The sequence below is a fragment of the Salvelinus namaycush genome, chromosome 24, assembly GCF_016432855.1.
Source record: "Salvelinus namaycush isolate Seneca chromosome 24, SaNama_1.0, whole genome shotgun sequence".
Taxonomy (NCBI): Eukaryota; Metazoa; Chordata; class Actinopteri; order Salmoniformes; family Salmonidae; genus Salvelinus; species Salvelinus namaycush.
Window position 1 is genome coordinate 19,612,706 of NC_052330.1, and position 27,500 is coordinate 19,640,205.

At 43.5% G+C, this 27,500-nt stretch overlaps 1 protein-coding gene across 1 annotated transcript in view; it reads left to right on the forward strand.

Annotated features, from left to right (window-relative positions):
• The window catches only part of LOC120019321 (nesprin-1-like), a 131,844-nt gene that overhangs the window by 18,998 nt on the left and 85,346 nt on the right, over positions 1-27,500 (forward strand). The window contains exons 3-9 of the mRNA XM_038962619.1: positions 3,070-3,131; positions 15,342-15,437; positions 16,593-16,676; positions 21,600-21,692; positions 21,887-22,056; positions 22,249-22,445; positions 24,067-24,188. Of these exons, the coding sequence (XP_038818547.1) occupies positions 3,070-3,131; positions 15,342-15,437; positions 16,593-16,676; positions 21,600-21,692; positions 21,887-22,056; positions 22,249-22,445; positions 24,067-24,188 (824 nt within the window). The remainder of the gene's footprint in view (positions 1-3,069; positions 3,132-15,341; positions 15,438-16,592; positions 16,677-21,599; positions 21,693-21,886; positions 22,057-22,248; positions 22,446-24,066; positions 24,189-27,500) is intronic.

The following is a 27,500-nucleotide window of genomic DNA, read 5'->3' on the forward strand; positions in this document are numbered from 1 at the left end:
ACTGGGATTTTTAAAGGAAAAACTGCTCCAGCTCCTTCAAGGCAAAACTGCTCCAGCTCCTTCAAGTTGGATGGGTTCCGCTATTGTACAGCAATCTTTAAGTCATACCACAGATTCTCAATTGGATTGAGGTCTGGGCTTTGACTAGGCCATTCCAAGACATTTAAATGTTTCCCCTTAAACCACTCAAGTGTTGCTTTAGCAGTATGCTTAGGGTCATTGTCCTGCTGGAAGGTGAACCTCGGTCCCAGTCTCAAATCTCTGGAAGACTGAAACAGGTTTCCCTCAAGAATTTCCCTGTATTTAGCGCCATCCATCATTCCTTCAATTTTGACCAGTTTCCCAGTCCCTGCAAATAAAAAACATCCCCACCGCATGATGCTGCCACCACCATGCTTCACTGTGGGGATGGGGTTCTCGGGGTGATGAGAGGTGTGGGGTTTGCGCCAGACATAGCGTTTTCCTTGATGGCCAAAAAGCTAAATTTTAGTCTCATCTGACCAAAGTACCTTCTTCCATATGTTTTGGGAGTCTCCCACATGCCTTTTGGCGAACACCAAACATGTTTGCTTATTTTTTTCTTTAAGCAATGGCTTTTTTTCTGGCCACTCTTCCGTAAAGCCCAGCTCTGTGGAGTTTACGGCTAAAATTGGTCCTATGGACAGATACTCCAATCTCCGCGGTGGAGCTTTGCAGCTCCTTCAGGGTTATCTTTGGTCTCTTTGTTACCTCTCTGATTAATGCCCTCCTTGCCTGGTCCGGGAGTTTTGGGGGTGGCCCTCTCTTGGCAGGTTTGTTGTGATTCCATCTTCTTTCTATTTTTTAATAATGGATTTAATGGTGCTCCGTCGGATGTTCAAAGTTTCTGATATTTTTTTATAACCCAGCCCTGATCTGTACTTCTCCACAACTTTGTCCCTGACCTGCTTGGAGAGCCCCTTGGTCTTCATAGTGCCGCTTGCTTGGTGGTGCACCTTGCTTAGTGGTGTTGCAGAGTCTGGGGCCTTTCAGAACAGGTGTATATATACTGAGATCATGTGACAGATCATGTGACACTTAGATTGCACGCAGGTGGACTTTATTTAACTATTTATTGAATGTGACTTCTGAAGGTAATTGGTTGCACCAGATCTTATTTAGGGGCTTCACAGCAAAGCGGGTGAATACACATGCACACACCACTGTTCCGTTTTTTTTTTAAATCATTTTTTAAAACAAATTATTTTTTTCTTTTTACTTCACATTTTTTTGACTATTTTGTGTACCGGTATGTCCATTACATGTAATCCGAGTAAAAATCTATTTAAATTACAGGTTGTAATGCAACAAAATAGGAAAAACGCCAAGGGGGATGAATGCTTTTGCAAGGCACTGTATGTATGGTGAATATCGAATGGAATATGATGTCCCATTAATGTATTGATATATGAGACAGTGTGAAAGTGATACACCGTTTTCTGCAGATTATTGTGGTGTGAGTCTGTCTGATTCTATAATGATGGATGAAATACAGTTTACTCCAATGAATCTTCTAGTAACATGACGTTCAAACAGCATTCTCCTTCTTCTTCCTCTTCTTCTCCTTCTTCTTCTTCTTCATTCTCATTCTTCTTCTTGTCCTTCTTCTTCTTGTCCTTCTTCTTCCTCTTCTTCCCCTTCTTCTTCTTCTTCATTCTCATTCTTCTTCTTCTCCTTCTTCTTGTTCTCCTTCTTCTTGTTCTTCTTCTTCTCGTTCTTCTTCTCATTCTCCTTCTTCTCATTCTTCTTCTCCTTCTCCTTCTCTTCTTCTTCTCCTTCTTCTCCTTCTTCTTCTTCTCCTTCTTCTTCTTCTCCTTCTTCTCCTTCTTCTTCTTCTTCTCATTCTCCTTCTCCTTCTCATTCTCCTTCTTCTTCTTGTTCTCCTTCTTCTTGTTCTCCTTCTTCTACTTCTTCTTCTTCTCATTCTCCTTCTTCTCCTTCTTCTTCTTCTTCTTCTTCTCATTCTCCTTCTCTTTCTCCTTCTTCTTCTTCTTCTCCTTCTTCTCCTCCTTCTTCTTCTTCTTCTTCTTCTTCTTCTCATTCTCCTTCTTCTTCTCCTTCTTCTCCTTCTTCTCCTTCCTCTTCTCCTCCTTCTTCTCCTTCTTCTTCTTCTTCTTCTACTTCTTCTTCTTCTTCTCATTCTCCTTCTTCTTCTCCTTCTTCTTCTTCTTCTTCTCCTTCTTCTCCTTCTTCTTCTTCTTCTTCTCATTCTCCTTCTTCTCCTCTTCTTCTTCTTCTTCTTCTTCTTCTTCTTCTTCTCCTTCTTCTCCTTCTTCTTCTTCTTCTTCTCCTTCTTCTTCTCCTTCTTCTCCTTCTTCTTCTTTCTTTTTCTTTTTCTTTTTCTTCTTACTTTCTCCCCCTCTCTCTTTCTCTCTCCCTCTATCGCTGTTAGTCTGTCTTTCTCTCAGAGTGAGGAACCCTGCAGCGATTTATGCTTTGTTCTAATTTAAGTGGATTAGATTTTTAAGGGACATTGTCAGTAGTATTGATTGTGCCTTTGCTAATAGATTTTTATCGCTGGGACCATAACAAACTGTGCCCTTCACTCCCAAGTAAATACGCACAACACACGGCTTTATGTGCTTTTATGATAGGTGATCAACATACTGAACAGGCAGAGATATAGTTGGGGGCTTGTTGTGAAATGCAAGAATTAGACCTTCTTGTTCTCCTTCTTCTTCCTCTTCTTCTCCAACAAAATAGGAGAAGAAGTCACTCATGATCCATTTTTATCATAAAAGGTCATCCTTTTAAAAAGCCACACGGTTATCAATCAGCTTGAAGAGGGGATACAAGTAGGTTGGTTAAAATGCCATCTGAATGTCAGGTCTATTCTCATGGAGCAAAGTACAGTAGAGCAGAGGCAGCTAACCACTTAGAGACATTAGGCATAGCAATGCCCTGAATATGGAAGTTGTTAATCAGAGTCATCATCCATCAATAAGGCCTAACTCAAGCCCTGTTCATAACAGTGGTACGGTACAGTTAGAAGAAAGGATGTCCATTCTGTTTGTCTACAAAGCATGTGACCATGATGTTTCTGATTTTCAGATGAGCAAGAGGCAGTGCAGAAGAGGACGTTCACTAAATGGATCAATTCCCACTTGGCAAAGGTAAGAGTCTGTCTTACTGTCTGTCTGTCTGTCTGTCTGTCTGTCTGTCTGTCTGTCTGTCTGTCTGTCTGTCTGTCTGTCTGTCTGTCTGTCTGTCTGTCTGTCTGTCTGTCTGTCTGTCTGTCTGTCTGTCTGTCTGTCTGTCTGTCTGTCTGTCTGTCTGTCTGTCTGTCTGGCAGGCCTTTCTGGTCATTGTTGTGTTCACACTAAAAGGACTGTAAAGATTTAGACCCCCCCATCTGACCAAAACAGGCAGAAATGTCAGGTGGTCTTTTCAAATAGCACTTACACTAAAAGGGGTATTATCATCATTTTCACAGTATTATTCCAACCTCATAGTGTGGAAATATATATAAAACACAGGAAAACACGTTTTCACTGCACTGTGCCTTTAAAAGTATTAGGCTAACCAGGCATGAGACTTGGTTGCGCCACCCCCTAGATCACATGTATGCACAGCACACACTACTGTTCCTTCTCACCTGACCTTACATCAGATCGCCTGTGGATAGCTTTCAGTCTTATATCATACAAAAGTAATTATAGCTTTTTGCGTTCAACAAAAGCAATTTCTGCTTTTTCCCCTCCAGTACAGTGTACTAAATTAGGATCTGTATCATTTCATATTTATGACGTTTTCCATCTCTGCAGGCTATACTGTAGACAAGGTTTGGGCTCAGAGATTGGGGCTAAAACAGAACCCTACACCTCCTTTGCAATTAATTTGGATTGTTCTGCATAAGAGCTCAAATCCTTCATTTGCCTTCCTATTAGGCTTAGCCTACCATTTAAGCAACAGTGTTTCTGTAACCTAAACAATTACAGTTGGCGCAGCCGCATGCTTTGGTCCGTCATGTGCATGTAATTATAGTATTATAACGTATTAGGCTCCTCAATTTAACCCATTACTGCTTGAAGAGCATGTCGGGGAGCGAGTGGACAAGGCGACTGCGGCACAGCGCCACGCAATTAAACGCTATTTCAATCCGAGCCGCCGCCGCTCTCAAGGTTTCCAATTTGATTACGACAGTGGCCGCATTCATCTGCGGCGAAGCAGAGCAGAAAATTCATTTGAGGAGGCAGTCTGCAGGGAATAAACCTTGACATGATATTAAATATCAGATATCAGGACCTTTGCAGCAGAAAATTACTCTCCACCAAAATATTTAAATGTCCTAGATGTGTTATAGCGTTTAAAGTAAAGACCTAATAATTTATTTATCGCACTTTATCCCCAGACAGCAAATAGATTAAAGATGTCCTCCAGCTATTTTTAATATCCAAAATATAAATACAGTACACATACGAAAATAAATACACACACTAAAGGATAAAAAATGTGTTGTGAGGAAAATTGTGTTTTTTAAACACAACTGAAAACTTCAAGGGCATTCGAGGAGTTGGTCTGCCAGAGATTTTTCATATTGTCCCCCCCACTTGCTTCAGGAACAATAGAGGAACAATAGAGAACAGAAGACAAAAGAGGGAAGCCCCCCCCCCCCCCCCTTCCTCACCCACCTGTGCAATGTCATGAGGATACCTGGACCACCTAGTGGGATGTGGCTTTTGTTATGTAAATCAGGTGAATGAGCTGAATAGGAGACTGGAGTAGGACTTTAAAGTCATGTAGGGTTGTGCTTTATGCCCTGCTTCTGGGCTACATTCATGTCATATTAACAACCTAATTTGATCCTAATCACCAACCTGAAACTATGTGGATGATATCTCATCAAACCTTCTGGAACGGTGTTGATCCCTCATCAAAGCACTGGGGAAGATAGGGAATCAGGCAGGACTACCTGACATAGTTTGCTCTTTACGATTAAACTCGACATGTTTGATTTAGGCTACCTCCTCTATTCTGGAATGATTATATCGCTGCTCTGTGCTCTGTCTAAATAGCTTTTAAATTCTTAAAGGTAATTGCTTAGCTTTTTTTCTGACTCGTCTCCTGTTGATTAAACCCCCCCCCCCCCCCCCCCCCCCCGCCTCCCACCATCCCTTCTTCATGCCTATTTAACCTCTTCCTCCTTGAGCATGACGTTACCGTAGCGACCGATGGCAGCATGTAGGCCTATTTGTCTTAGTGGATTGCTTTGTGTCAGGTTGGTAAACGGGTTGGTAAACAGAAATGGCGCAAAGACCGTGTTGAACATAGGGCGTGTCTCTATGAGGTTGCCTTGTTGAGGGAAATAATTAGGCCTGTGGTGAAGTGCTGTTGGCTGAAACCTAGCTGACTTAACTCTACTCCATGGAGAAGGAAGTTTCTGATCAACTCCACCAACGAAGTGGAGCAGCGACCAGGCTTTGTGGAATTCATCTCTGACTACATCAATTCGGCCAAGGTCAATACTTTCAAAAAATTACAATTATGACAGGCCCACCTTGTATCTATGTTTGTCCTCTGTAGTTGGGTGCCTTTCTTTGTTTGCTGAAATCCATACTTTTTCAATAAACGTCAATCAAATACAACCACCGATTGTTCCCTTCTTGAGATTTAATTGGCACATTTGCACTGAGTTGCCATCTTAGAGCAACAGCAATGAGCAAACAGTCAGTGGTTCAATTTGATGAATGTTTATTGTAAAAGTACGGCCTCCCGAGTGGCGCAGTGGTCTAAGGCTCTGCATCGCTGGCAGGGATGTTCTTGTCCCATCGCGCACTAGTGACTCCTGTGGCGGGCTGGGTGCAATGCACGCTGACCTGGTTGCCAGGTGTACGGTGTTTCCTCTGACACATTGGTATGACTGGCTTCTGGGTTAAGTGGGCATTGTGTCAGGAAGCCGTGCGGCTTGGCTGGGATGAGACAAGACTGTAACTACCAATTGGGCAGAAAAAAAAGGTAACATTTTTTGGGGGGAAAAAAAGTATTTCAGCAAACAAAGGCATGCAACTACAGAGGATAAACAGAGGTACAAAGTAAGCATTTCCTAATGACATTTTTTTTTAAAGTATTGACCTTGGGCGAATCAATGTAGTCGGAGCTGAATTCCACAAAGCCTGTCCCTGCTCCGTTAGTGAAGTTCATCAAAATGTATGTAGTTCTGTCCCTGAGCTGTCTATTGATATTCTGTATTATTATGTTTCATATTTTGTGTGGACCCCAGGAAGAGTAGCTGCTGCTTCTGCAACAGCTTATGGGGATCCTAATAAAATACCAAAATACCAAATCAGAAACTTCCTTCACCATAGAGTGAAGTTTAGTCAGCTAGCTAAAACCAAGCCTATGAGTTCCTCTATATATGTTTGCCTTTGAATGCCCTGCAGTAAAACAAACAAGTTGATTTTTTTTTTTTTTTAAACCCCATGTAGAAAAATGTTGTGAGGCCCTAGCTAGGCTCGGCTCCCTTTTTAACTAGTCCCTTGGAAAGAGAGAGAGAGGCAAGCTAGCTGAGCTAGTGGGTTAAGCACAGCTCTCCAGGGGTAGAGGGTCATTACCATAGTTATCTCAGGCCTTTAATTCTCAGCCTAAAGGTATGTGATTAATCGTTATAACGTAGGTAGGTGAGATAACGTTGGTATGGGGGATACACCCTCTCCTTCCCCCCTGCTTCCTTCCCCCTCCTGGGCCTACCCCTCCACAGGTAACAAAAGATGATTTCATATGAGCTCTGACAAAGGGGCAAAGATAGAAGAGCGCAGTTATAGAAAATATGAATGGTTTCCTATTACACAGGGTAATATACCGTCTTGTAATATCCCGTCTTGTCTATACTGCAACTTTGTTGAACCAGCACCTACATAGCATAGTATGTATGACAGTATGATTTATTTTCAGTGCACATCCACATATGCAAAACCATCCCAAAGCAAGATCAGCCAGCATGGGTGAGCCAGGGAGAATGTATATAATATGCCTCTGCATGTTGCACAGAAGAATATGATTAAAGCACTCAGACTGAAGAGCTTTTAAGTTGTACTCAGCTACTCAGCAGAGAGAGTGAGAGTGAGAGCGAGAGAGAGAGAGAGAGAGAGAGAAGACCCTCATTTTCCATTTTGACAAATCCTCTGTGAGAAGGTTAGGGCTTAATTATGGGCTGGCCAGTGTGAGCGGCACGGCAGGCTCATCATCTCTCAGCAAACAGCTGGGCTAGGCTAAACTAGCTGCATTAATCAGCAGCCAAGTGTTCCCAGAGATTACTGCAAAGCCCCACTGACCATTGTAAACACTTTTTTCACCCTGTCTCTTATTCTTTCTTTCTTCTCTCAGACGTTATGGCACACAACTCGTCCCAACCCCCTTCCTCATCCCACATAACTTATATTTTCAATATTTTACTTCTCTACTCCTGTATGTCTCTATCATCTTGTCTGTTTACTTCTCTACTCCTGTATGTCTCTATCATCTTGTCTGTTTACTTCTCTACTTCTGTATGTCTCTATCATCTTGTCTGTTTACTTCTCTACTCCTGTATGTCTCTATCATCTTGTCAGTATCTCATCGTTATTCTTTCCTGGATCTTCTTTCATTCAGTCTCTCTTCCTTCTTCCATTCTCTTTTCCCTTTCTCTCTCTCTCTCTCTCTCTCTCTCTCTCTCTCTCTCTCTCTCTCTCTCTCTCTCTCTCTCTCTCTCTCTCTCTCTCTCTCTCTCTCCACCCCCCTCTCTAAGCATGCACATAAGGTCATAGACAAGCACACTTACAGAGGCTGGGATGTTTCCAATCAATTAAAGCCCAGACACTCACATGTAATTAGTTCCTAAAGCCCTTGATTTATTTATCTGACTCCTGTGACTGAGCTAAGTAAATGGATATTACTTCCTTATTTTGTAATTAGTAGAAATTTCCTCATTAACTCTTGGATTATAACGAGATAATAGGAGAATTTAACTTCAATTAGCCGGTGGCATAATTTGTCCGTCTGTAGAGGCCTCGGTAAAGGGGTTTTCTGTCACTCATTGAAAGTGACACAAATGCATTCTGAACATTAAAATATTTAAAGCAATGGAACTATTAGAAGTGGAATTAAAGAGGAAAGCTCATTGCTAATTAATTTTGAGAGTTGTGTGAGGTAGGGTCTTTGCTTCTCTTTCTTTCTCACTCTCTCGGTTCTCTTGTACAACATGTCTGGCTCCAGATTCCCTATTCCTTTGGTCTCACTCTCTCGGTTCTCTTGTACAACATGTCTGGCTCCAGATTCCCTATTCCTTTGGTCTCACTCTCTCGGTTCTCTTGTACAACAAGTCTGGCTCCAGATTCCCTATTCCTTTGGTCTCACTCTCTCGGTTCTCTTGTACAACATGTCTGGCTCCAGATTCTCTATTCATTTGGTCTCACTCTCTCGGTTCTCTTGTACAACATGTCTGGGTCCAGATTCCCTATTCCTTTGGTCTCATTCTCTCGGTTCTCTTGTACAACATGTCTGGCTCCAGATTCCCTATTCCTTTGGTCTCACTCTCTCAGTTCTCTTGTACAACAAGTCTGGCTCCAGATTCTCTATTCCTTTGGTCTCACTCTCTCGGTTCTCTTGTACAACATGTCTGGGTCCAGATTCCCTATTCCTTTGGTCTCACTCTCTCTGTTCTCTTGTACAACATGTCTGGGTCCAGATTCCCTATTCCTTTGGTCTCACTCTCTTGGTTCTCTTGTACAACATGTCTGGCTCCAGATTCCCTATTCCTTTGGTCTCACTCTCTCGGTTCTCTTGTACAACATGTCTGGGTCCAGATTCCCTATTCCTTTGGTCTCACTCTCTCGGTTCTCTTTTACAACATGTCTGGGTCCAGATTCCCTATTCCTTTGGTCTCACTCTCTCGGTTCTCTTGTAAAACATGTCTGGCTCCAGATTCCCTATTCCTTTGGTCTCACTCTCTCGGTTCTCTTGTACAACATGTCTGGGTCCAGATTCCCTATTCCTTTGGTCTCACTCTCTCGGTTCTCTTTTACAACATGTCTGGGTCCAGATTCCCTATTCCTTTGGTCTCACTCTCTCGGTTCTCTTGTAAAACATGTCTGGCTCCAGATTCCCTATTCCTTTGGTCTCACTCTCTCGGTTCTCTTGTACAACATGTCTGGGTCCAGATTCCCTATTCCTTTGGTCTCACTCTCTCTGTTCTCTTGTACATTATGTCTGGCTCCAGATTCCCTATTCCTTTGGTCTCACTCTCTCGGTTCTCTTGTAAAACATGTCTGGCTCCAGATTCCCTATTCCTTTGGTCTCACTCTCTCGGTTCTCTTGTACAACATGTCTGGGTCCAGATTCCCTATTCCTTTGGTCTCACTCTCTCTGTTTTCTTGTACATTATGTCTGGCTCCAGATTCCCTATTCCTTTGGTCTCACTCTCTCGGTTCTCTTGTACAACATGTCTGGGTCCAGATTCCCTATTCCTTTAGTCTCACTCTCTCGTTTCTCTTGTACAACATGTCTGGGTCCAGATTCCCTATTCCTTTGGTCTCACTCTCTCGGTTCTCTTGTAAAACATGTCTGGCTCCAGATTCCCTATTCCTTTGGTCTCACTCTCTCGGTTCTCTTGTACAACATGTCTGGGTCCAGATTCCCTATTCCTTTGGTCTCACTCTCTCGGTTCTCTTGTACAACATGTCTGGCTCCAGATTCCCTATTCCTTTGGTCTCACTCTCTCGGTTCTCTTGTACAACATGTCTGGCTCCAGATTCCCTATTCCTTTGGTCTCACTCTCTCTGTTCTCTTGTACAACATGTCTGGCTCCAGATTCCCTATTCCTTTGGTCTCACTCTCTCAGTTCTCTTGTACATTATGTCTGGCTCCAGATTCCCTATTCCTTTGGTCTCACTCTCTCGGTTCTCTTGTACAACATGTCTGGGTCCAGATTCCCTATTCCTTTGGTCTCACTCTCTCGGTTCTCTTGTAAAACATGTCTGGGTCCAGATTCCCTATTCCTTTGGTCTCACTCTCTCGGTTCTCTTGTACAACATGTCTGGCTCCAGATTCCCTATTCCTTTGGTCTCACTCTCTCGGTTCTCTTGTACAACATGTCTGGCTCCAGATTCCCTATTCCTTTGGTCTCACTCTCTCGGTTCTCTTGTACAACATGTATGGCTCCAGATTCCCTATTCCTTTGGTCTCACTCTCTCGGTTCTCTTGTACAACATGTCTGGCTCCAGATTCCCTATTCCTTTGGTCTCACTCTCTCGGTTCTCTTGTACAACATGTCTGGGTCCAGATTCCCTATTCCTTTGGTCTCATTCTCTCGGTTCTCTTGTACAACATGTCTGGGTACAGATTCCCTATTCCTTTGGTCTCACTCTCTCAGTTCTCTTGTACAACAAGTCTGGCTCCAGATTCCCTATTCCTTTGGTCTCACTCTCTCGGTTCTCTTGTACAACATGCCTGGGTCCAGATTCCCTATTCCTTTGGTCTCACTCTCTCGGTTCTCTTGTACAACATGTCTGGCTCCAGATTCCCTATTCCTTTGGTCTCACTCTCTCGGTTCTCTTGTACAACATGTCTGGCTCCAGATTCCCTATTCCTTTGGTCTCACTCTCTCAGTTCTCTTGTACATTATGTCTGGCTCCAGATTCCCTATTCCTTTGGTCTCACTCTCTCGGTTCTCTTGTACAACATGTCTGGGTCCAGATTCCCTATTCCTTTGGTCTCACTCTCTCGGTTCTCTTGTAAAACATGTCTGGGTCCAGATTCCCTATTCCTTTGGTCTCACTCTCTCGGTTCTCTTGTACAACATGTCTGGCTCCAGATTCCCTATTCCTTTGGTCTCATTCTCTCGGTTCTCTTGTACAACATGTCTGGCTCCAGATTCCCTATTCCTTTGGTCTCACTCTCTCAGTTCTCTTGTACAACAAGTCTGGCTCCAGATTCCCTATTCCTTTGGTCTCACTCTCTCGGTTCTCTTGTACAACATGCCTGGGTCCAGATTCCCTATTCCTTTGGTCTCACTCTCTCGGTTCTCTTGTACAACATGTCTGGCTCCAGATTCCCTATTCCTTTGGTCTCACTCTCTCGGTTCTCTTGTACAACATGTCTGGGTCCAGATTCCCTATTCCTTTGGTCTCACTCTCTCTGTTCTCTTGTACATTATGTCTGGCTCCAGATTCCCTATTCCTTTGGTCTCACTCTCTCGGTTCTCTTGTACAACATGTCTGGGTCCAGATTCCCTATTCCTTTAGTCTCACTCTCTCGTTTCTCTTGTACAACATGTCTGGGTCCAGATTCCCTATTCCTTTGGTCTCACTCTCTCGGTTCTCTTGTAAAACAAGTCTGGCTCCAGATTCCCTATTCCTTTGGTCTCACTCTCTCGGTTCTCTTGTACAACATGTCTGGGTCCAGATTCCCTATTCCTTTGGTCTCACTCTCTCGGTTCTCTTGTACAACATGTCTGGCTCCAGATTCCCTATTCCTTTGGTCTCACTCTCTCGGTTCTCTTGTACAACATGTCTGGCTCCAGATTCCCTATTCCTTTGGTCTCACTCTCTCTGTTCTCTTGTACAACATGTCTGGCTCCAGATTCCCTATTCCTTTGGTCTCACTCTCTCAGTTCTCTTGTACATTATGTCTGGCTCCAGATTCCCTATTCCTTTGGTCTCACTCTCTCGGTTCTCTTGTACAACATGTCTGGGTCCAGATTCCCTATTCCTTTGGTCTCACTCTCTCGGTTCTCTTGTAAAACATGTCTGGGTCCAGATTCCCTATTCCTTTGGTCTCACTCTCTCGGTTCTCTTGTACAACATGTCTGGCTCCAGATTCCCTATTCCTTTGGTCTCACTCTCTCGGTTCTCTTGTACAACATGTCTGGCTCCAGATTCCCTATTCCTTTGGTCTCACTCTCTCGGTTCTCTTGTACAACATGTATGGCTCCAGATTCCCTATTCCTTTGGTCTCACTCTCTCGGTTCTCTTGTACAACATGTCTGGCTCCAGATTCCCTATTCCTTTGGTCTCACTCTCTCGGTTCTCTTGTACAACATGTCTGGGTCCAGATTCCCTATTCCTTTGGTCTCATTCTCTCGGTTCTCTTGTACAACATGTCTGGGTCCAGATTCCCTATTCCTTTGGTCTCACTCTCTCAGTTCTCTTGTACAACAAGTCTGGCTCCAGATTCCCTATTCCTTTGGTCTCACTCTCTCGGTTCTCTTGTACAACATGCCTGGGTCCAGATTCCCTATTCCTTTGGTCTCACTCTCTCGGTTCTCTTGTACAACATGTCTGGCTCCAGATTCCCTATTCCTTTGGTCTCACTCTCTCGGTTCTCTTGTACAACATGTCTGGCTCCAGATTCCCTATTCCTTTGGTCTCACTCTCTCAGTTCTCTTGTACATTATGTCTGGCTCCAGATTCCCTATTCCTTTGGTCTCACTCTCTCGGTTCTCTTGTACAACATGTCTGGGTCCAGATTCCCTATTCCTTTGGTCTCACTCTCTCGGTTCTCTTGTAAAACATGTCTGGGTCCAGATTCCCTATTCCTTTGGTCTCACTCTCTCGGTTCTCTTGTACAACATGTCTGGCTCCAGATTCCCTATTCCTTTGGTCTCATTCTCTCGGTTCTCTTGTACAACATGTCTGGCTCCAGATTCCCTATTCCTTTGGTCTCACTCTCTCAGTTCTCTTGTACAACAAGTCTGGCTCCAGATTCCCTATTCCTTTGGTCTCACTCTCTCGGTTCTCTTGTACAACATGCCTGGGTCCAGATTCCCTATTCCTTTGGTCTCACTCTCTCGGTTCTCTTGTACAACATGTCTGGCTCCAGATTCCCTATTCCTTTGGTCTCACTCTCTCGGTTCTCTTGTACAACATGTCTGGCTCCAGATTCCCTATTCCTTTGGTCTCACTCTCTCAGTTCTCTTGTACATTATGTCTGGCTCCAGATTCCCTATTCCTTTGGTCTCACTCTCTCGGTTCTCTTGTACAACATGTCTGGGTCCAGATTCCCTATTCCTTTGGTCTCACTCTCTCGGTTCTCTTGTAAAACATGTCTGGGTCCAGATTCCCTATTCCTTTGGTCTCACTCTCTCGGTTCTCTTGTACAACATGTCTGGCTCCAGATTCCCTATTCCTTTGGTCTCATTCTCTCGGTTCTCTTGTACAACATGTCTGGCTCCAGATTCCCTATTCCTTTGGTCTCACTCTCTCGGTTCTCTTGTACAACATGTCTGGCTCCAGATTCCCTATTCCTTTGGTCTCACTCTCTCGGTTCTCTTGTACAACATGTCTGGCTCCAGATTCCCTATTCCTTTGGTCTCACTCTCTCGGTTCTCTTGTACAACATGTCTGGCTCCAGATTCCCTATTCCTTTGGTCTCACTCTCTCGGTTCTCTTGTACAACATGTCTGGCTCCAGATTCCCTATTCCTTTGGTCTCACTCTCTCGGTTCTCTTGTACAACATGTCTGGCTCCAGATTCCCTATTCCTTTGGTCTCACTCTCTCGGTTCTCTTGTACAACATGTCTGGCTCCAGATTCCCTATTCCTTTGGTCTCACTCTCTCGGTTCTCTTGTACAACATGTCTGGCTCCAGATTCCCTATTCCTTTGGTCTCACTCTCTCGGTTCTCTTGTACAACATGTCTGGCTCCAGATTCCCTATTCCTTTGGTCTCACTCTCTCGGTTCTCTTGTACAACATGTCTGGGTCCAGATTCCCTATTCCTTTGGTCTCACTCTCTCGGTTCTCTTGTACAACATGTCTGGGTCCAGATTCCCTATTCCTTTGGTCTCACACTCTCGGTTCTCTTGTACAACATGTCTGGCTCCAGATTCCCTATTCCTTTGGTCTCACTCTCTCGGTTCTCTTGTACAACATGTCTGGCTCCAGATTCCCTATTCCTTTGGTCTCACTCTCTCGGTTCTCTTGTACAACATGTCTGGGTCCAGATTCCCTATTCCTTTGGTCTCACTCTCTCGGTTCTCTTGTACAACATGTCTGGCTCCAGATTCCCTATTCCTTTGGTCTCACTCTCTCGGTTCTCTTGTACAACATGTCTGGCTCCAGATTCCCTATTCCTTTGGTCTCACTCTCTCGGTTCTCTTGTACATTATGTCTGGCTCCAGATTCCCTATTCCTTTGGTCTCACTCTCTCGGTTCGCTTGTACAACATGTCTGGCTCCAGATTCCCTATTCCTTTGGTCTCACTCTCTCGGTTCTCTTGTACAACATGTCTGGCTCCAGATTCCCTATTCCTTTGGTCTCACTCTCTCGGTTCTCTTGTACAACATGTCTGGGTCCAGATTCCCTATTCCTTTGGTCTCACTCTCTCGGTTCTCTTGTACAACATGTCTGGCTCCAGATTCCCTATTCCTTTGGTCTCACTCTCTCGGTTCTCTTGTACAACATGTCTGGCTCCAGATTCCCTATTCCTTTGGTCTCACTCTCTCGGTTCTCTTGTACAACATGTCTGGCTCCAGATTCCCTATTCCTTTGGTCTCACTCTCTCGGTTCTCTTGTACAACATGTCTGGCTCCAGATTCCCTATTCCTTTGGTCTCACTCTCTCGGTTCTCTTGTACAACATGTCTGGCTCCAGATTCCCTATTCCTTTGGTCTCACTCTCTCGGTTCTCTTGTACAACATGTCTGGCTCCAGATTCCCTATTCCTTTGGTCTCACTCTCTCGGTTCTCTTGTACAACATGTCTGGCTCCAGATTCTCTATTCCTTTGGTCTCACTCTCTTGGTCTCCCTTTACTTTACCTCCCTGCCTCTCTTCTTCCCACCCCACTCCCTCTTCCCCCCTCTCTCTTTTCGCTAATCTCACTCTGAATGGCTGAATGCCTTTTCCTCTAAACCTCTCCTCAGACCCACCATGTGACTATGCTTTAAGAGAAATCATTGATGTGGAGTCAGGGAGAAATTGAGATATGTGTCTCTCCAGTGTGGAGGGCCACGTCAGGTCATGGAGGGAGTTCTTGAGAGGGCTCACTTTGAAAATCATCAGCATATTTCTGGATTTTGGGATTCGGGACCCCTTTCAAAAGAGACTGATCCTCCTTGCTGTCAATCAATCGTCCCACAGCCAAGCTTTCCTGTGGCTCAGAATATCCTTTTTAACAGGATTTTGTGAATGTATTGTGATTATGCATATTACATGCTTGGAGACTTACTGAGCCATGTTGCTTTTATTACAATAACCATTAAGTCTAGAAAAATTGATCTTGATGGGTTAAGTTTCCAAGAAAATTTGACATAATAGCTTTAGTTGGGTATTTACTGTATGGCACAGAACACTTCCGTAAACATTAAACTAATGCAGCTTTGGATTGACTGTTGTTTGTTATGGTTCCCCCCAGCGTGTCCCGTCCCTGGTGGTGACGGACCTGTTTGAGGACATCAAGGATGGGGTGATGCTGCTGGCCCTGCTGGAGGTCCTGTCTGGACAGAAGCTGGTGAGTCCTGGACCAACCTGCTCTGGGATCAGTTTAACTAGTCTGCAAGTGGTCTCACTCAGGGCAGCAACAAAGGCCCTTCCTCCACTCCTGGCTTTGGGTCAGATTAATTGCACTTGGTCTTGGTCACAATGTTGTTGACTCATAATAAATACCAATCCAAGCCCACCAGATCCCCAACATGCAGGGTTAAACTCTAACGCTCCCTTGATGATGTTCAACTGAAATGACAGTAAGCTCTCTCATCAAAAAACAGAGCAATGGAATGTAATGAAGGCAGGGTTGACATGGAAACCTGTTTGTAAAGGGCATTTGATGACTGATTTTAAATAGTACTGTGAAAGACTTTCTCTGTGAACCCTGCCCTCAAAGCTATGTTTACAGCATATCTATGGACATCAGTGAATGTGAGAATGGAAACGATTACATGGAAATGCTTATTGATTAGTCTTTATTAGGATGTTTGGTTGGAAAAAAATCAGGCTAGACAAACAGGGAAAAGCCACGGGGTACACACACACACACACACACACACACACACACACACACACACACACACACACACACACACACACACGCACACACGCACACACGCACACACACACACACACACACACACACACACACACACACACACACACACACACACACACACACACACACACACACACACACACACACACACACACACACACACACACACTGTTTGATGGTCCCACAAGGCCAATACAGCCTTGGGTCTAAGCTGTCTGTTATATTGATCTCTTTGCTAAAAGGCAAACACACTCAGATTCATTTTCTCTCTATCTCTGTTTCTCTATGTCTGTCTCTCTCCGTTTCTGTTTTCTCTTCCTTGTTTGTTATGTGATTCTCATTCTTGTTTTCTTTGTTATTCATTCTGCCATCTTTCCCTCTTCTCAATCTCTTTCTACTTTCCATTCAGTTCTTTTTAGTTTCAATGTTTTCATTCATTTCTCTCTCTCCCTCCGTACCTTTTTCTTTCTGTTTAACATCCTTCTGACTCTGAAACTGTATATCTCTTTAACTCTGTCTTATATTACCTCCCCACCCCCTGTCTCTAACTCTCTCTCTCTCTCTCTCTCTCTCTCTCTCTCTCTCTATATATATATATATATATATATCTCCCCCCTCTAGCCATGTGAGCAGGGGAGGAAGCTGCGGAGGATCCACTGGGTCTCCAACATCGGCACGGCGCTCAACTTCCTGGAGGGCAGAAAGGTAGGAGTGCTCCATCTCTACCTTTCCCCCTCTCCTCTTCTCCTCAATCCCTGTCTTTCTCTCCCCCTCCATCCCTTTACCCCTCCATCCCTCTACCCCTCCATCCCTCTCCTTCTCCCCCTCCATCCCTCTAACCCTCTATCCCTCTACCCCTCCATCCCTCTCCCCCTCCATTCTTTTACCCCTCCATCCCTCTACCCCTCTATCCCTCTCCCCCTCCATCCCTCTCCCCCTCCATCCCTCTACCCCTCTATCCCTCTCCCCCTCCATCCCTCTCCCCCTCCATCCCTTTGTCCCTCTGTCCCTCTACCCCTCCATCCCTCTACCCCTCCGTCCCTCTCCCCCTCTGTCCCTCTACCCCTTCATCCCTCTACCCCTCTATCCCTCTACCCCTCCATCCCTCTCCCCCTCCGTCCCCCACCCCTCTGTCCCTCTAACCCTCCATCCCTCTACCCCTCCATCCCTCTCCCCCTCCATTCTTTTACCCCTCCATCCCTCTACCCCTCCATCCCTCTCCCCCTCCATCCCTCTCCCCCTCCATCCCTCTACCCCTCCATCCCTCTCCCCCTCCATCCCTCTCCCCCTCCATCCCTCATCCCTTTGTCCCTCTGTCCCTCTACCCCTCCATCCCTCTACCCCTCCGTCCCTCTCCCCCTCTGTCCCTCTACCCCTTCATCCCTCTACCCCTCTATCCCTCTACCCCTCCATCCCTCTCCCCCTCCGTCCCCCACCCCTCTGTCCCTCTAACCCTCCATCCCTCTACCCCTCCATCCCTCTCCCCCTCCATCCCTCTCCCCCTCCCCATTCCGCCCATCTCCCCCTCCATCCTTCCATCCTTCCACCCCTCTACCTGTATACTCATCCATCCCTCTCACCCTCCATCCCTCTGCCCCTCTCCCTTGACACACATGGTTCAGGTGATGGCCTTGGGGTCAGAACGAGGAAGACTGACCCCGGATGACTCTTTCTCTACTACATTCCCCTCTCTACCCCCCCTCTCCCATCTCCCTTTGCCCTGCTGTATCTTCCTTCCCCCTTTTCCTTATCTATCTCGCTCTCTCTCTCTCTCTCAAATTGACTGTTTTCCCTCACTCCATGAGATCCATGTCTATAACCAGTATTCCATCCAACCATTTTATGCGAGTAAAGTACATGTAGAATAAAAAATGTCATGGCAGGCCTGATGGAAACAGAAAATGTGTCAGTAAACTTTCCAAATGTCGACAAAACAAAATATGCTAGAGAAGGTGGGCTTTTTTTGTGTCTGTAAAATGAATTATGTGAGAAGTGGCGGTGGAAATGCCTTCATGTGCAAATATTAATATAATAAACATAATATCGAAGTACACTTGGAGTCACGCAATGATATGTTGTGTGGTCTTCCCACTAAGACTCGGGTAACCATGCAGTTTATTAGGCTACAGATGAAATCAGTTATGATGAACTTCACAAGGTGATGAACGTGATGCTGCTTTCCAATAAATATTGAGGGTCTTATTCTGGTGACATGATGATCGATGCTTGACTGCCATTTGACAAAGAAAGATATTCTCTCCCTTATCCATAATGATCTCATCATGGTTACTAGCCTACCCACACTGTATCTGCTGGCTAGAACACACAAGCCCAGAGTAGGCGCATTTGCTATTTAACACAACAGTTGTTGTTACATTCACGTCATTTAGTAGACACTCTTATCCAGAGTGCATACATTTTCCATACTAATCCCCCATTGGAATCGAACTTACTATCCTGGCGTTGCAAGTGCCATGCTCTACCAACTGAGCTACACGGGACATTGCACTTTAGATTTTTAGGCTGTACATGAAAAGTACATTTTGTGTCATCACGCACTGATTTGTGTCCGCAACAAGTCCGTTTGGTGGAAACACACCACTGGTGGAAAATGTTTCATATTTTCTTTATGCTGATTTTAGAATATTCTCATGAAAATCTGTCGCCAATTGGATGGAAACCTAATTTATGAGATGGATTCCCAGTATTAGATCGCTAATACTCCACATAGCATGTCTTTGGATATACATAAATAAATCCGCAAGTATGAGCTCGCGTCTGGCGGGACATTGATTTAGCTTCTTCCTGCACTGTGACAGGGTTAAACCCTAAATCCTACAACAATAATCTGCAGTCTGGAGTGTAGACACCGAGATTGGGTGTCTCTGCCATGTCATGCTGGGATGTGTGTGTGTGTATGTGTGTAAATCTTATGTGTCCATAGACTGTATTTAGATTTGATTTTAGTTCCTATCCTCAGTGCTCTTTTATCACATTTGCCATTTCCCCTATCTCCCTATCTCATATCTGTCACAATGGGAGCATGATTTAATATCTGCTGTTGCCTACAGTATATGATGTTTGGTCTCTCTCTGTCAGATAGGTTTTATATTGGTCAGACTGGTCGTGTCCAAATAATCCATACTTGCGTCCTAAATAGTAGGCTGTTTGGGTATGCAAAAACATTATGTTTAATAGTATGTGACATTTCGAAAATCTAGCAGCGGTGTAAAGTACCTAAATAAGACTACTTTAAAGTACTGCTTAAGTAGTTTTTTGGGGTATCTGTACTTTACTTTAATATTTCTATTTTTGATTACTTTTACTTTTAGTCCATTACATTCCTAAAGAAAATAATGTATTTTTTACTCCATACATTTTCCCTGACACCCAAAAGTACTCGTTACATTTTGAATGACAGGAAAATCATCCAATTCACACACTTATCAAGAAAACATCCCTGGTCATCCCTTCTGCCTCTGATCTGGTGGATACACTAAACATAAAACATCCCTGGTCATCCCTTCTGCCTCTGATCTGGTGGACTCACTAAACAGAAAACATCCCTGGTCATCCCTTCTGCCTCTGATCTGGTGGACTCACTAAACATAAAACATCCCTGGTCATCCCTTCTGCCTCTGATCTGGTGGACTCACTAAATACTCACCGCTTTGTTTGTAAATTAAGTCTGAGTGTTGGTTCCAAATAGCTAAGCTTCTGCGTTGGTGTTCAAATGTAGGCTAAGAATATTTTTGTTCTCCTTAAAATGATCACGAGTATTGCATTGTAGGCTGCATCTTTGAAAACAGATTTTCTTGACCTTCATCAGAGTTTTTAAATGAAATACTAAACCATCTTTTTATTTCTGAGTGTTTCAGCACCGCGGTCTCAGGATCTGGATTAATGATGTCATGTTAATCAGGCCTTTTGATTTTTGAAGTTACGGATTGTTTTAGTTTTGTAGACTACGCTACCTATTTAATAATTGTATGGAAAAGCCTTATAGCAGTCATTCTGATCTCGTTCCCATTGATCAGTGCTTTAGTTTATTATGTTGCTGTCCATTATGTTGCTGTCTGAATTTGCGATTCACCCAGCTGTCCACATTTTTCTGTGCAATAGTGTTTTGATTTGAACATTTGAAAAGTTTTGGTGTGTTTACTAGGCTATTTGATTTAATTTATGTTACAGCACTTTGGTTTCACTAATAAATATGTTGAAATGGAACCAAATGATCTGTTTCTGTCTTTAGTCCTTTTAAGTTGGATAGATGGGCTATATGGGTTGAATGTGATAGTCTGCTTATAATCAGCCTGAGTAGGCCTATAACGCCATTCCTATTCTATTCAGAGTTTAGAGAAATTCATCAAATTGGAAATGAGCTATTATCAGGCTGGCATGTTTGATGAATTTGGAAAAATCCACCTGCACTCAGCCCCACCCCACCTACTCAGCCAGTTCGGAGCCACTACTGAGAGTTGCAACCGTGGCATACCTTTTACTAAACAGTACGTACTAAATAGTATGCGATGACGTGTACATAGTATGCAGTTTATGTATTTAGTAGGTTGGTATGGGTATTTTGACACGGCCACTGTCTTCTTTCCCGTATATCGCCCTCCTTCTTGACGCTGTATGAAGGCCCTTTCTTTGTCATATTGTTGAAGCAGTGTCCCTCCATCTACTGTCAACCACTATCTTTACATAGTCTAAGGACCCCATTCTGATATAAAATGCTGTATTATGTATAAACTGCCTACTAGACCCCCTCTTTAGACCTGTCTTAGATATAGAAACATGAATTATATGTACAGTACTGCTCGGTCTCTGACCCTCTCCCAAGTGGAGCTTCTACAGTTTTTCCTTGTCATGGAGACCTTTCCCACCCCATATTGTCCCTCCTCCATACTACAGTCCCAGTGTAATATGATAACCTTTAAAGCTCAGACTCCTCTCCTCTGTAATATACCCTCTGATATGGATAATATGATGAATGCCCAGGCCCTCTCTCTCTATGATATACCCTACCCCTCTCTCTCTCTCTCTCTCTCTCTCTCTCTCTCTCTCTCTCTCTCTCTCTCTCTCTCTCTCTCTCTCTCTCTCTCTCTCTCTCTCTCTCTCTCTCTCTCTCTCTCTCTCTCTCCTCTCTGCTGGGTGTAATCCCCGGTGCTGTCTGTGTATAGGTGATAGATCTGTCCTCTCAGCCCGCCGTAGAGCAGCCAGGGTTATCTCACTGCTAGAGTCTTTATCGCTTGGCTCACACTCGATGAGGCATCCCCCTGTCACTCACCCATACTATATACCTCCTCTAACTGCATCCAATCTCTCTCTGTCTACCTCTCTTTTGCTCCCTCTCTCTCTCCTTTTTTCTCACGCTCACTCAAGTCTGCGTACAGGGGATCACCGGTTAGTACCAGCTTATTTTATGTTTTCATGAAAGTTATTATGAATGATATTACACTTGGGTACTGTGTTCATAGTCCGTATCCGTATTTCCATATATTGTACCATTACTAGATTGAGTGAATTTGTGCATATTTGTTCCAGACAGTATGTATTAGAACGGATATGATTTCTGATAAGTGATATCCTACAGTATAATGCTAGATATTGTATGTTGTGACACAGATCAAGCTAGTCAACATCAACTCGACTGACATCGTCGATGGAAGACCATCTATCGTACTGGGGTTGATTTGGACAATAATCCTCTATTTCCAGGTAAAGTGCCTCTGTGGTGGGTGGGTGTCATCCCACTACAAATAATGCAGCACTATTGCACAATTACACAATAAAGGCAATGGTGTTTAATTTTGTGAGTCAGCCATACTCTGTCTTCTTGGCACAAAAAGCTGTGCTTTCTCTATAGCAAAAAATCTCTCTATCTCTCTATCGCTCTCTCTCCCCTCGTGCAGATAGAGGAGTTGACCAGTAACCTGCCAGCGCTCCAGGCCCTCTCTAGCAGCACCTCCTCAGTGGACAGCTCAGACACCACCAGCCCGCCTGTCAAGAGGAGGCCCCTCCCCCCGCTGCATGGTGGGGCCAGGAAGGCCCTACTCAGATGGGTCCAGCAGACCGCCACCAAGTACGGGACACTACAGCCACTGCACCTACTGCAATATAACATGATGATACTTATGATATTACTAACTACAGTAACACTTCTATTACCAGTACTAATCGTGGTTGTAGTGATAGCTACTGATAATGATATTAGGATAGCTAATAATAAGTGATGGTGTTATTGATGTAATGCTGTATTTGTCTGTCTCTTCAGGCATCTGGGGATCGACGTGAAAGACTTTGGGCCGAGCTGGCGTACAGGTGTGGCATTCTTCGCAGTGATCCTCTCTCTTCGACCCCACCTGGTCGACATGGAGCGTGTGCGGAGGAGAGCCAATCGAGAGAACCTGCAGGAAGCCTTCTCATTGGCCGAGACTGAGCTGGGCATTCCGCAGCTACTGGACCCAGAAGGTAAACCACAGCCAGAGAGGTCATTTCCTGTTTGGCAAATTAATGTGGGTCGTTCCACGAAATTAGTGCCTTTTGCGTCCCTTTAAAATGCTAAGTAGAAATTGTGTACAAACATTCAAAAAGCATGTTATATTAAATTGAGTGCCCTTTAATATAGAACACATGGAAAATTCAATAAATCTGTTTTATTTATTTGAATAAAGACTTGTTAAAGTGCCTAAATTCAGCATTTTGACATGTCCGTCTGTGCATCCTCTGTGACTTCTGGGAAGACACTAGCCCACTTAATCCTAACATTTATCCAAGTTCACCATCATTGTAAAGTTATTTTGTTGCTTTGACAAAGCCATTTCTCTAGATTACTATTTATTTCATGTGATTAGTGATTCATTTTAAGGTTAAAAAAAACCTTCCCTCATTTTAAGGTCAACCCTGTTACGTGAACTGAACTGTCATTTTAATACAGTGAAACTATTCGTTTTTTTACATTGAACATCTAATAGTCAAATCATAGTGTAAAAGCAAGTGAGCTGGATCTTCTCTTCTGGGCCATGTTCTGGTGTTTTGTGATGAACATCTGAGAGGGTTGAACATAACATGTCAACCCTGTTACCCATATAGACAGGCTACAAATATTTTAACAATAAAACAGTTTTTGGTGAAGCTTGCATTCAATTATCCTCCCTGTTTCACACAACCAGCTTCCATTCCCCCTGTCACAAGGGGATTTATGGATGACTTAAGATGAAGTCATCAACCCTGTTACGGTCAACCCTGTTACGGTCAACCCTGTTACGGTCAAAGCTGTTACTTTATTTGGCACCTACTACGCACTTACTATAGTCATTTTTTTATTTAACCTCTTGAAATGGGAAAACATGTTTTTTATTTAGTTGAACATGTGCTTTTTATGACAGAATGTTAAAATTAGGTGAAATGAAACTTTTTTTTGCTCACCAAGTTACACTACTCAAAAGGCCTAATTGATGGAATGGCCCAGGTACACTGAACAAACTAACCAAAAGTCTAGAAAACTTCTGGTTAGAAAACTTCAACTTTTCTAGATCTTTACAAACCTGAAGCTGATATGTCAGCCACGCTCCATGTCAATACAAAGATTCACTATGCTTTCACTAGTGTACATTCCTGCCTGTGTATCAGATACATCCCTCTAGAGTGAATCCTCTCAACAGCCTCTGTGCTCCTTCACGGCTGCCCCTCAGAATGAGCTCTGACAAATCCAGTTTGACATCACCATAATTAAGGGCCATTAGGGCTAGAGAGGAGTCAGTGCCAGAGAGAGCATCCAGCAGCTCACCAACATACCATATAAACCTGATATGACAGTTTGATGCAAGGTGGCAGGCCTTCCACTCTGTCTGAGGTTTCTGTTATAGGCTTTCATCTGCTTGATTACAAAGATCAGTGATGGCTAATCGCAGTAGTCTGTTGTTGATATAGCTGGAGTTAAATAGTGATGAATGGTTAGCTTTTTCCAGATTAGATGTCATTGAGAATGCTATGTTAATACTAGTATCTGGTTGTTCATAACAGCTGGTATTCAGTACAGTTCAGTGTGTTGTGGTGACTAGACTGACCCCTATCTGTTCTTTCTCCCCAGATGTGGATGTTGACAAACCGGATGAGAAGTCCATCATGACGTACGTGGCCCAGTTTCTGAAGCACCACCCCAACCCTTGTCAACAGCAGAACAGTGACTCGGACTCCCAGCCAGAGGAAGAGGTAGCAAGCCCTGTCCCTCTCCCCACCTCTCCCTCTCTCTCCATCTTCACAGCCATGTCTCTTCCTATTGTTTTTTTCTCTCCGTTATTTACATCATTTGCCGCTATTGTCCTCTATTCAAGAGTTATCTCAGACCTGCAGGTAGACTTGCGGTGTGTGCTGTGTCTGTAAACCCTTGCCCCTAACACTGACACAAACTACCCAACCTTTCCTTATTGTCACCTCTCACATTCCCTTACTCCTTAGTGATGTGATGTAATGTCTTCTTGTCTGTTGTTGATCAATCACTTCTTTTTTGGACATCTCTCCCTTCTTCTTTTTTTCTCGTTCTCTCTCTCCACTGTGGTGTTGTCTGTGTGGTCACTGCATCCCTGTGGTTGTTGTGCCTGCCTCTGTTCCACAGCATGGTCTTGCTCCTCGAGATATTGAGGAGATGTTGGAGGTAGGTTCAGTCTGTAGAAGTATTAGTATCCTCATTCCGGTCCACTGTGCAGGTTCTCCATCAAACGTTCCAAAAGAACATTCTTAGAATGTTTGTAATTCCCCGCTGGAACACATACTGCTTCTAGCCCGGTTGCCAGCCTGTTTTTGCTTCAGCCAACTCTGTCAGTGTTTTGCATGACAACAACAAAGGAGGCAGCTACAGCAGAGACAGACTGACACCCAGGTTACATTGTTTCTACATACTTTAAATATTCACCATTCCATTTTATTGTTGTAATCACCAGCTCTACTATTGTATTCTGGTGGAATTCGCAGTGTTTTATGTGGTAAGGGAATTCATTTTTTTCTTTCCACATCTCATTTTACCTGAGGTGATAGTCCTGTATTATATGATGTGATATTACCATTATATTAGCATTAGTGCTAACAGCTACGTTGTATTAGCATGACAATGGCCGCAGCTGGCTAGGGCTAGGCAGGGAGCCCTTTTATTGGCAGACGGTTTGATGGAAAGCCTTGGGTTTTGAATGAATAGTGGTTGGGTTTTGTAAGGTTACAGTTTCAGCTTCGAGTGGCTTTGACATTAAGTCTCTCTAACTATGCCTCTTTTGCGTCAGTGTAGGATTTTGATATGTCCTTGCCTTGTTATAGCCACTGGTTAGTACTCTCTACCGCACTGACAAAGATGTGTAACACTTTGTGTTGTTTATTTACATTCAGTAAAACTTTTTTTTTTATGAAATAAAGAAAGAAGATATGATTTGGCAGTGCTGATTTCAGGGACAATACACTAACTAGGCTGTAACAGTGAATGTTAGCCAGCTAGTAATATGATTCCCCCCCCCCCCCCCCTGTAGTGTGTTTAGGGGACTGCCATTCAGAGAAGAGAATACGTTCCCTTAGCAGGGGATTCCAATCCAACGTCTGTAATGTGAATAAAGAATACAGCCTTACAATGGGATGGCTGAGCAGAATAGAATGGGCTGAAACTGAATAGGGAGTGTTAACATTGAATGGACTGTTGAACTAACTAACTTGTCATCATACAGTACCTTCGGAAAGTATTCACACCCCTTGACTTTTTCCACATTTTGTTGTGTTACCGCCTGAATTGGATTAAATTGCGATTTTGTGTCACTGGCCTACACACAATACCCCATAATGTCAAAGTGTCAAATACCCCATAATGTCAACATTTTTCAAAATTAATAAAAAATGAAAGCTGAAATGTTTTGAGTCAATAAGTATTCAACCCCTTTGTTATAGCAAACCTAAATAAGTTCAGGAGTAAAAATGTGCTTTACAAGTCACATAATAAGTTCCATGGACTCACTCTGTGTGCAATAATAGTAATCTGTAATGTCCCTCAGTCGAGCAGTGAATTTCAAACACAGATTCAACCAGAAAGACCAGGGAGGTTTTCCAATGACATGCAAAGAAGGGCACTTATTCAAGCAGACATTCAGTATCCCTTTGAGCATGGTGAAGTTATTAAATACACTTGTATCAATACACCCAGTCACTACGAAGATACACACTCTTAGAAAAAGGGATCCCAAAAAGTGTTATTCGGCTGTCCCCATAAAAGAACCCGTTTTGTTTCCAGGTAGAACTCTTTTTGGTTCCAGGTAGAACTCTTTTGGGTTCCATGTAGATCCATCTGTGTAAAATGTTTTACATGGAAGTCAAAAGGGTTCTACCTGGAACTCAAAAAGGTTCTTCAAAGGGTTCTCCTATGGAAAAAGTCAAAGAACTATTTTCGGTTCTAGATAGCACCTTTTTTTCTAAGAGTGCAGGGTTCTTTCCAAACTCAGTTGCCAGAGAGGAAGGAAACCGCTCAGGGATTTCACCATGAGGCCAATGGTGACTTTAAAACAGTTACAGAGTTTAATGGCTATGATAGGAGAAAACTGAGGATGGATCAACAACATTGTAGTTACCCCACAATACTAACCCAAATGACAGAGTGAAAAGAAGGAAGCCTGTACAGAATATATATATTCCAAAACATGCATCCTGTTTGCAATAAGGCACTAAAGTAAAACTGCAAAAAATGTGTCAAAGAAGGGAACTTTATGTCCTGAATACAACGCATTATATTTGAGGCAAATCTAACACAACACATTACTGAGAACGATGGTGGTGGCTGCATCATGTTATGGGCATGGTTGTCATCGGCAATGACTGGGGAGTTTCTTTTTGATAAAAATAAATGGAATAGAGCTAAGCAAAATCCTAGAGGAAAACCTGGTTCAGTCTGCTTTCCAACAGACACTGGGAGACAAATTCACCTTTCAGCAGGACAATAACCTGGCTAAACATACACTGGAGTCAGTCTGCTTTCCAACAGACACTTACGAAAATGAAATTGAATGGTCCTGAGTGGCCTAGTTCCACTTTGACATAAATCGGCTTCAAAATCTATGGCAAGACTTGAAAATGGCTGTCTAGCAATGATCAACAACCAACTTGTCAGAGCTTGAATACTTTGGGAATAATGTGCAAATATTTTACAATCCAGGTGGCCAAAGCTCTTAGAGACTTACCCAGAAATCCTCCCAGCTGTAATCACTGCCAAAGGGGATTCTAACTCATGGGTGTATTTAATTTTTAATACATTTGCAAAAATGTCTAAAAACAGGTTTTCGCTTTGTCATTATGGGGTATTGTTTGTATATTTTTAATTCAGGCTGTAACACAACACAATTTGGAGTAAGTCAAGGGGTATGAATACTTTCTGAAGGCGCTGTAAGTATTCATAACGAATCCAATGAAATATTAGTTGCGGTATTTAAAGTGAATTGGCTGAATCAACAGTGTGTTTTGGCAGCTGTAAATCTGGAGAATTTGCCCTGCTGGGCAACATAA